The sequence below is a fragment of the Mesocricetus auratus genome, unplaced genomic scaffold, assembly GCF_017639785.1.
Source record: "Mesocricetus auratus isolate SY011 unplaced genomic scaffold, BCM_Maur_2.0 Super-Scaffold_100025, whole genome shotgun sequence".
In the NCBI taxonomy this organism is placed as follows: domain Eukaryota; kingdom Metazoa; phylum Chordata; class Mammalia; order Rodentia; family Cricetidae; genus Mesocricetus; species Mesocricetus auratus.
The window spans coordinates 26,882,768-26,893,403 of NW_024429206.1; the positions used below are offsets into that span (position 1 = coordinate 26,882,768).

A 10,636-nucleotide genomic window follows, 5' to 3' on the forward strand; every position below is an offset into this window, starting at 1 on the left:
CCTTTGAAACTGGAGTTACGCCAGGCGTTGGTGGCGCATGCCTTTAATCCCAGCACTCGGGAGGCAGAGGCAGGCGGATCTCTGTGAGTTCGAGGCCAGCCTGGTCTACAGAGCGAGTGCCAGGACAGCCTCCAAAACTACACAGAGAAACCCTGTCTCGAAAAAAAAAAAAAAAGAAAGAAACTGGAGTTACAGATAGCTGTGATCCACCGTGTGGGTGCCGGGAACTGAACCTGGGTCCTCTGCAAGAGCAGCAAGCATTCTTAACTGCTGAGCCGGCCCCCCAGCTCCCCTCCTCTTAAAAGTTTACTTTTAATTAAAACATGTATTTTTATTTCATGTGCTTGGGTATTTTCTCCCCATTTATGTTCGTATGCAACTTGGTGCAGTGCTCCAGGAGGCCAGAAGAGGGCATTGGATTCTTTGGGACTGGAGTTACACGTGGTTGTGAGCTACCATATCGGTGTTAGGAACCAGACCCAGGTCCTCTGGAAGAGCAGCCAGTGCTCTTAAGCAATGAACCATCTCTTCAGCCCCTGGGTTCTGATTCCTAATCCCCTAACTTTTCCTATCTTGCTAAAAGCACCCCAAAGTTCCCTTGCCCTCATAAATGCCTGATTTGGGGGAATCCCTTGTGTGACCATTACCCACTCTGTGCTTTTCTAAGAGCAGGCCCCTCCAGAGTCCTTTCCTGTCTCAAAACGAAGCATGCCTTTCCTGGCTTCTCTCCTACACCCCCTGGTGGACAAATGTGCACAGCACTCAGGCCCTGGCTGCTGGGAGATGCTTCTGTCTGTGCTTCTCCTCATCTTCCCTGAAGCCCCAGAGCTGCCCTCCGGGTGTGAGTGTGTGCGTGTGTGAGCGTGTGTGTGTGTGTGTGTGTGTGTGTGTGTGTGTGTGTGTGCCCACCTCACCTTCTGTTAACCCGTAGACACTGTCTCCTTCTCTCCTCCTCCCTGAACTTTCCTCTGGAAGACTCACCCTCTGCCCAGTGTGAATGAGACTCTGAAGGAAACATCTTATAATGCTCCCCATTTTGGCTCCCGTGTTTATCTCTGATGAGGCATTTTCCGAACCTGTCCTCCCAAGGGGGAGGGTGGGGTGCTCCTAAAAATTTGTCCAACCACAGCTTCACTTTCCAAGGCTCCATCCATAAGCCTTCAACTCATCAGTGGTTCTGACTGGAAACCTTAGGGTAGTAGAGGGCTATCCCATGATATTTCCTGATCTGTCTCCCTCCATTCCTCTAAATAATGTGTGCCCCACCCCAAACAACCTCTCCTGGATCCCAGGCAGGCCTGAATTTGACATGTAGCTGAGGGTGGCTTTGAACTCCTGATCCTCCTGCTTCTATTCTCAAGTGCCAGGATTGCAGGCATGCCTGGTGAGTCCCAGTTTATGCAACAGGAGCTGGGGACAGAAGTCAGGGGGGTTGGTTCCGGCATTCTAGGCAAGCACTCTACCAACTGAGCTGCACCCCAGCCAAGTAGTTTCTAAGTCACTGTCAGTTGCCAGAAGCCTCATTAGAGTCTACAGCCTAAGTGTTTCAAGCCCTGAGCATGTGCAGAGCCTCTCTCTGGGTAATGCTATTGGCTTGAACTTCTTGTTGGACATGGGAACAGTTGCTAGGGAAATGTTACCTCCAGTACAGAGTTTGCTGGAGACGGAATCCAAGGTGTGGGCTGTGGAGGGCTCCAGGAGGTTTCAATGCGTGCAAAAGGGGACAGCCATTGCTGTTCGATTCTTCCCAGGTCAGCCATTGCAGCCATTCTGCTCTGTCTCAGCCTGGTCATGACACCTTTCTGGTCATTTCCACTATGGCCATATGGCAAGAAAGGATCTTTGGTCCTCGTCTGTATGTGTGTGTTTCATTTCTCGTCAATGGTGAAAGGATGGCCCCCCTATCAGCCTGAATTCAAGATCTCCAAGCCTGGTTGACTTCCTGGGGGAGGGTGGCTGTCCATTGCACTCCTTTACTTCCATGAATCCAGGTTGTGCCCAGACGAACCCAGAGCCTCCGTTCCCGCCGCCGCCGCCGCCCCGGCCCCGGATATAGGAATGATTTGCTACCTAAATTCTTGGTTTCGTCTCCTGAGTTCACATTGTCATCCAACAGTAGTCTCTCTCAAACCCAGGGTCCAGGCATCTAACTCCCACCTTTTTGGACCGTGCTTTCCAGACGTTCTGCCTTTCCCCGTTTCTGGGTGGGCAGCGCGTGACAGGGGAGAGGAGGAGGTGGAAAGAACCTGGGCACCGCCCCCCACCCCCTCTTGCTTCAAGAGCGGCGGAGACTGCGATCCTCAATCCTACCACACGGGGGCGCCAGGACAAGTGCGGACGCAGGCGAGGCAGCGCAAGGTGGTTCTCGTCCGTGTGAGTGCGCCCAAGGGTGTCTTTGTGTGTCTGCGTTTCTGTACATATGTGTACGAGTCAAGGGGTGTCTGGGTGGGATGTATTCGGGGGCAACAAACCTGATGTATCCTCTGAAACAGGTACTCCAAGTGTTTTTTCTTTTTATGAGGATGCTTAGTGTCACCGCTTATGTGTGCTTGGGGAGGCAGGCGACTTATGTGTATTGTCGCGTGTGCACAGTGCAGGCTGTGAGTCCCCGAAACTGCGTCTAGATTTTTGAAGTCACGTTTCATGATGGGTTTTTCTTTTCTTTTTTTTAACCCTCTCCCCCACCATCCTGAAAAAAGGGACTAAGGGCTGTCCATGCAAATTGCTATCACCCCGGGCACACCCTCAGCATTAAGTCTGGGTGACTGTGCTAAGTGAAGTGTGACATTGTGTTTGTTAAGTGGGTGTGTCTGAGAGTCTGAGTGTAACTCGGTAAGAGCGGGTCGTCTCCTGTGACAGGTGGATTTTGAAGGGGGTTGGAGCAAGATTATGGAAGCAATCAATGTCTCCTGTTAGTTGTGAATATCACCTTCATTGTGTGTGTGAGGCTAAACGTGTGTGTGGTGTGTTTCCCTTTCTAGGTGTCTCAAATGGCAGTCTCTCTCTGTCTCTCCCATCTCTGTCTCTTTTCTCTTTGCTTGGTGACTCATCTTTGCGGCAATGGCCTCCCCCCCGCTTGCTGGGTCTCCCCTCCCCCACTCAGAAGTGGTGGGTGGGGGGGTCTAATGGAATGGGACCTTGGGATTAAAAATTAGAGTGAGAATCCCCCTTCCTACCATGCATCATTTGGAACCCTCTGCTGGCCCCCTCCCTGACTCTCTCTCCAAGTTCCTTCCCAGACTTCCCCAGCTTTGGGTTGGCTTGGCGGGTAAAACATGAATGGTTTCTAAATCGGACCAAGGGTCTTTAATACCTTTTATAAAATTCTAGTTCAAAGCAGAGACCCTTGTCTCCTAAAAAAGGGCCCCTCTCATTGCTCATCTCCACCCTCCCATGGCTGACGAAATGGACGGCTGCAGAGGTGAGTCACCGGTTGGGGGAGGGGGGAGCAGGAAAAGGAGGGTTGGGTGAGCTGCAGGGGTGGGGGCGGGGCAACGAAGCCCCTGCTCTTTCTTTCCCACCCCTCCTAAAGCCCTCCCCCAGCCCTCATTCCTGGGTTTCCAAGCCTTCCCCTCCATGATCATGATTCTGGAGAACCTCACCTTCTCCTACCCCTGGAATGCACGAGAGGTTCAGATGCCACGGTAGACAGGTCCATACACACAAGTCAGGGCAAATGTTGGGTGTCCCCTCCCTGTCCTCTTCTTAGCCTTTTACAGATGTCTCTCCATGTCGTTACCTGTCTTGCCACCTTCCTCTTCTCCCCTATCCTAGGAACCGGCCCCTTGTCTAGGTCTTTTCTTGTGTAGAGGCAGCAGGCTTAAGGGGTGGTTGCCAGGACTCAGCCAGTTAGTAAGTGCTTGCCCAGCACACATGTAGCCCTGGGTTCAATCCCCAACACTGCATACATGGGGCACTGAGGAGCATATTTGTAATCCTAGCTCTTAGGAGTGGGAGGCAGGGTTAGACACTCAAGGTCATCTTCAGTTAGTTAAATGGTGAGTTGGTGGTCAGCCTGAGTTACTGAAGACCCCGCCTCAGAAACAAAACAATAACAACAAAGGGAGAAATAATGGAGGGCATCCATCACCCCTGGGAGGGGAGGTGTGTACATATGTGAGTGGCTGAGCTGGGGGCGAGGCAGAGACACAGAGTCCCAAGTGCACGAAGGCAGGAGGGACCTAGGAAGTCACCAAACTGGTGACTGAGCCCACCATGCCCAGCTCCGCCCCATGATGGCTGGGGTCTTGAGATGTGAGTTTTCGAGCAGGCTCTTGGGGCTCAGAGTAAGTAAGGATGAGGGATTGGGGGTGTCAGAGAGGTGGGGAATGCCCCTAGCAGCCTGGGATGAGGATTTGGGGTGGGGCCCGCAGATGAGTGGCTTCAGTTACCAGGCTTTATTGCCCTGAGATTTGTAAGGCGAAGAGAGAAGAGACAGGGACAAGAAGGGAACAGAGACATAAGCACGAGAGGATCCCCAGAAAGGTGCAAAGACACACGCACACGCACTAAGCCAGACACCAGACCTGGGTGCATTCAAAGACCCCAAAGAGCACAGTCCCAAGGGCTGAGAATCACCACTGATCCACCAACAGTCACACAGGTGCTTAGAGAAGCCCCTCCCCAACTCATTTAAACTGGAACCACATCCATCCAGTCCCAACCTGATCCCTCGCTTCTTCCCCTCCTTTCCTCTCTGATTTGGGTCTCTTCAATCTCTGTCCAGAGAAAGGAGCACAGAGCACACACATTCACAGGCACACAAAGGTGCTTGCATACGCCTACAAGCCCACAGGTATGGGGTTCCCCTCAGTGTCTGTCTCCTTTCCCGGGATCTCAAATTTAGACTCCCAATCCCACCAGTCACCCCTCTTTGGTGAGCTCTCTCCATCCCTCTCCTCTCCCTCCTCTCTGCGAAGGCTCCCCCCCCTTCAGATGTGGGAACCATCTGATTGATCTTTCTTAAGGAAGGTAATGTGACCCCCTCCTCAGTCCACTGCTCCTGGGAGCCAGGCTGAGATGAAGGGAGTTGGGGAGGGGAGAGGCGAGGAGGGGGTTCTAGCCATAGGCTCTAGGGAGTTGTGGGGGGGGGATGTCAGGTGACGCTGGGGGATCCCTAGGCCCCTCTCCCTGCTTTCTTTGAGATGTCTGCTGTCACCTTGGCTCTCAAGTTTGGTTTTTCTCTCTCCTTCAGCCTGCTCCTTCAACCTGCTTCAGGTCCTTTCCCTTCCTCTCCCCTGCCCCCATCTCTTCTCTTTCCTCTGGAACCCCACCTTTTTCTCCGCAGAGCTGATGGCTTTTCTTCTGGTAAAGTCAAGCCACTGATGGAAGGGAGAAGCCACCGCTGGTTATAGAGAGAAAGCACGTGAGTATGAGTGTGTGTGTGCGTGTGTGTGCGCGCGCGTGCGAGTGTGCCAGCGCCCCCACTAGTGCACAAGCTAGGGGCTTAAAATGGGGGTCAGTATCATGATGGGATGACGGTAGGGATAACTCCTTCAAGAGACCCTGAGACCCCCCCACACACCCTGGTTTGCAGAGTGTCGGGGTGCGGGCAGGGGGCTTTGCGTGTGCCTGCAAGCACCCCTGTGTCCGCAGTTCGTGTGTATCTGGTGTGTGTCACTGTCCCCCCCTTTCCCTGCCCACGCCCCCGCACTGCTCTCCGCCTGCACCGCAGCCCCCTCCTGCCTCCCCCCTCCCTCCCTCCCTCTCATTCCTGCAGTAGCTGCTCCCGGGGCCACCTTTCCCTCTCCTCTACCCCCTCCCCATTTCCGCCCTCCCCTCCCACCCCCGCCCACGTTTGGTCTCCCTTCACCGGACCCGGCAGGCTGATAGATTTTCTGCGCAATCTCTGCGTCATCGCCCCCCACTCCCGGAACCTCTAGCTGTCCGAGCCCCCAGCCCCAACCCCTCTGGGCAGGAGATACGGTTGAAGGGTCTGATGGCTGAGAGGGTCCATCTCTGACGTTGCAGTGCACCCCGCCTCCGGTCGCGTTCAGACCTCCCTCCCCTGTAAGCCGTAGAGAGAAATGGAGTTGAGTCACCCTCTCCACCTGCTCAACCCCCTCCCCACCTGGTCTGGTCTCGCCCTCCAAATGTCCTTGGGTGGGGGCTGTGGGGGAGAGGGAAATAAGCAGATGGGTGTGGGAGAGGTGGATCGGAAGGGGGCACAACACGGACCCCTAACACGCACAGCAGAGTCCGCTGGCCGGAAGGACAGACACACCTTTTTTATTTTTTTTTCCGTCCTCTCCAGACACGAACCGGTCGTGAGCAGACACGGCCCAGAGGCACACACATCATCAATCTTTCCCTTTTCTCTTCCGACTAGGACCCTTTCCAAGGTGACTACCCAAACCGCATTAGCCACCCATCTGCCCTAGCCCTGGGCGGGCGTCCCGCACCGCAGACCCCCCCTCAGGTTCGCGTCGTCCTTGGGCTGTGGCTGAGCAGGGGGCCCGCCCCCTCCCCGGCCTTCAAACCCTTGCCGTCCCCCCCATCCAGTATCGATCTCTTTCTTACTGGCGCCCAGTGCGATGCTGGCGGGGCCCTCTTCCCATCCTATCCTGCTCAGCAACGCGGGCTCTGCGCCGCAAGTTGCTTTGTAACCCACCCTCCCGCCTTCTGGCTCCTCTGTACCCACCCTTCCATTCATTCTTCCATTCATTCATTCATCCTTTTCTCCTCGTCCCCCCTTCATTCATTCAAAGCCCCCCCGCCCCGCCCGCATCCACATTTCATTCATTCATTCATTCATTCATTTCCCGGAGCTCGGCTGGCGCACGCCCCTCCAGCCGAGGGCCTCACTGCGCAGGCGCAGGCCGGGAGCGACGCTCACCCTCCAATCGCCGGACACCCACCATCCACCGGGCACCCGCCCGCTTCCCCATGAATGAACACTGACGTCAACGGGGCGGGGCGAGCCCACGTGACCCCGCGCGCTCCCCTTTATAAGGCGGCGGCGCGGGCGCTGTCCAGCGTGCTGAAGCCGGAGCGAGAGCGCTGCTGCCGACCCAGCTGAGCCCAGCTCCCAGGACGCCAGCCCGCGACCATCGCTCGTACTCCAGGCACCGGACGGAGCCCGGGCGGACGGGTCCCCATCTCCCCCCTGCCCCGACCCTCCTCTCCAGCTTCCGCCGTCGTGACACCGGCTGGTAAATACTCCGATGTCCATTCCTCCAACCCTCTCCAGTCGTGGGCGTGAAGGGAGGGTTTTCGTTCCCAACGGGGTGTTGAGAGCACAGCGGGGTGCCCCCGAGAAGGGTCTTTGGCAAATTGGGGAGACTCTGCTTTTCTGCCGCTGATGAAGTCGCCCACGCACCATCCGGGGAGTCCTGTGGGGAGGGACAGATTCCCCCCTCCCGCTTATCCTTGTACGCGGGCGCTGGCTGAGAGATGACTTAGGGAAGGGGGCGGCAGGAGGCACTGGGTGCCCAGAACGAGCACTGCGGGCGGGCGTTATTTTCCATTTGCACGACTCCAGAGATCGCCACATCTTTCTGGTTCTCTGCTAAACGTTTTCTCTTCGGGTAAGGTTAGAGAAATGAGGGAAACCCCGGATTTCCTGCTTAAAGGTGGGGGAAGGGAATGCAGAAATAGAAAGCGGGGATTCTTACAGGAATCCTCTATTTCTTTGGTTTCTTCTATTTTTCAGTCTCTGGCAGCCCGTTGGTCATGAAAACCCTCACGTTCCCGGCATCCGTCCTCTTCTGTTTCCTTCTACTGATCCAGGGGTTGGGAGCAGCGCCCCCCGGGCGCTCCGATGCCTATCCTCCCCCCCTCAGCTCTGAGCATAAAGAGCAGGTAGCTGAGGACGCAGTGTCCCGGCCAAAGGATGACAGCGTCCCAGAGGTCCGAGCCGCTCGGAATTCCGAGCCTCAGGACCAGGGAGAGCTCTTCCAGGGCGTGGATCCCCGGGCGCTGGCCGCGGTACTGTTGCAGGCACTGGACCGTCCGGCCTCGCCCCCGGCGGTCCCAGGAGGCTCCCAGCAGGGGACACCCGAAGAAGCCGCAGAAGCTCTGTTGACCGAGTCCGTGCGCAGTCAGACCCATAGCCTCCCGGCACCAGAGATCCAAGCGCCCGCTGCGGCCCCCCCTCGCCCTCAGACTCAGGACAACGATCCCGAGGCTGAGGACCGCTCAGAAGAGCTGGAGGCGCTAGCATCCTTGCTCCAAGAACTTCGAGATTTCAGTCCGAGCAACGCTAAGCGCCAGCAAGAGACGGCCGCAGCAGAGACGGAAACCCGCACGCACACGCTGACCCGAGTCAATCTGGAGAGCCCCGGGCCAGAGCGCGTGTGGCGCGCTTCCTGGGGAGAGTTCCAGGCGCGTGTCCCGGAGCGCGCTCCTCTGCCACCCCCGGTCCCTTCGCAATTCCAGGCTCGAATACCCGAAAGCGCTCCCCTTCCCGAAACCCATCAGTTCGGGGAAGGAGTGGCCTCCCCTAAAACACATCTAGGTGAGACTTTGACACCCTTATCCAAGGCGTACCAAAGCCTAGGTGGCCCCTTCCCCAAGGTGCGCCGGCTCGAGGGTTCGCTCCTGGGCGGCTCCGAGGCTGGAGAGCGCCTGCTTCAGCAAGGGCTGGCTCAGGTGGAGGCAGGGAGGAGACAGGCGGAGGCCACCCGGCAGGCCGCGGCGCAAGAAGAGCGGCTGGCCGATCTCGCCTCCGACCTGCTGCTCCAGTATCTGCTGCAGGGCGGAGCCCGGCAGCGCGATCTCGGGGGTCGCGGGCTGCAGGAGACGCAGCAAGAGCGGGAGAGCGAGAGGGAGGAGGAGGCGGAGCAGGAGCGACGCGGTGGTGGGGAGGACGAGATGGGGGAAGAGGACGAGGAGGCGGCGGAGGCGGAGGAGGAGGCGGAGGAGGCGGAGAGGGCGCGGCAGAACGCGCTCCTGTTCGCCGAGGAGGAGGACGGGGAAGCCGGGGCCGAGGACAAGCGCTCCCAGGAGGAGGCGCCAGGCCATCGGCGGAAGGATGCGGAGGGGGCAGAGGAGGGCGGGGAGGAAGACGACGACGACGAGGAGATGGATCCGCAGGCGATCGACAGTCTCATCGAACTGTCCACCAAACTCCACCTGCCAGCCGACGACGTGGTCAGCATCATCGAAGAGGTGGAGGAGAAACGGAAGCGGAAGAAGAACGCCCCCCCCGGAGCCCGTGCCGCCCCCCCGGGCCGCCCCAGCCCCCACTCACGTCCGCTCCCCGCAGCCCCCACCTCCCGCCCCGGCCCGGGATGAGTTGCCGGACTGGAACGAAGTGCTCCCACCCTGGGATCGGGAGGAGGATGAGGTGTTTCCCCCAGGGCCCTACCACCCCTTTCCCAACTACATTCGGCCGCGGACACTGCAGCCACCCGCATCCTCCCGCCGCCGCCACTTCCACCACGCGCTGCCACCTGCGCGCCACCACCCCGACCTGGAGGCCCAGGCCAGGCGCGCGCAGGAGGAGGCGGACGCGGAGGAGCGCCGGATGCAGGAGCAGGAGGAGCTGGAGAATTACATCGAGCACGTGCTGCTGCGCCGCCCGTGACTGGCCCCGGCCCCGGCCCCGCGCGCCCGCCCCGAGCGGGGCGCGCCGCCACGCCCCCCCCCTCCGTGTCGCTCCTCCTCCCTCCCGGTGTTTGCATGCGCCCCGGCTCCGCCCCTCGGCTGCCGCCCGGCCCCGCCCCACGTGACCCCGCCCCGAGCTCTGTCGGGACCGGACCTGTCAGACTTCCTCCGGGTCTGCGGTCCAGAACTCCCCAAACTCACGGGCGACCCCGGGGCCGTCCCAGGCGGGTGGGTGTTTCTGTGCGAGTCCCCTTACGCCCCCGCTTCCTCCAGGGGCCTCGTCCCCACTTAGTTCCTCTTGAGACTCCCAGGTCCCAAACGGGGATGTCTGGTCTCATTAATCTTGTGAAGTGTCTGTCTCCCAGCCTCGGGGCCCCCGGAGCCTCCCCCTTCTCCAAATCGCTGTGAACCCACCCACTCCTTGCCCTTCTCTGTTGTAAATACCCCTCACGGAGGAAATAGTTTTGCTAAGAAATAAAAGTGACTATTTTATTAGGACTTTGTTTTCCGTTATTCACCCGTCCCCTTGGGCCTGCTTGGTCCTCTCCAAGGGGCGGTGAGGGAAGCGCCAGTCACCACCTGGTTTCCAACTCTCTGACCACAGCCAGAACTGGGTAGGAGAAAGGTGTGAACCTCTTCCTGGGAAGGGAATGTTCTGGAAATACCTATGACAGAACCCTACTTTGGGGCCGGTGAGACGGTTCAGTGGGTAAAGGCACATGTTGCCAAGCGTGACATGAGTGTGACACTAGGGATCTTCCCACAGGATGGAAGGGGAGGGTTGACATGTGCACCGCTGTATACCCACCCACTCGCAAAACAAACAAATGTAGAAAAAAACAAAACAGAACTCTACCTTCCACGACCATCTTGTGTCAGAGGTCGAGCCATAGTTCCCAGTGTTTGGGCCAGGTAAGAGTGGAAGCCAACAGGCGGCATGGTTTGGTTGGTGGCATGGCTTAGTTGGTATGATGCTGCCTACTATGCACTTGGTCCCTAGGTCTAGTCCCATAAAGTGAATTCAGGGTCAGGGGGAAAAAAAGGACAAACAAAAAAGAAATAAGAAAAGAGCCAAGAGTCTGGGATAAGC

At 57.9% G+C, this 10,636-nt stretch overlaps 1 protein-coding gene across 1 annotated transcript; it reads left to right on the top strand.

The window, feature by feature from the left end:
• Positions 1-5,114: 5,114 nt before the first annotated feature.
• Positions 5,115-10,038, top strand: Vgf (VGF nerve growth factor inducible). Its single transcript, XM_040731445.1, is given in 5 exon segments — positions 5,115-5,365; positions 5,825-6,009; positions 6,254-7,151; positions 7,652-9,141; positions 9,143-10,038. Coding segments are annotated over 2 exon segments (1,854 nt in total). The 5' UTR covers positions 5,115-5,365; positions 5,825-6,009; positions 6,254-7,151; positions 7,652-7,671; the 3' UTR covers positions 9,527-10,038.
• Positions 10,039-10,636: the final 598 nt, after the last annotated feature.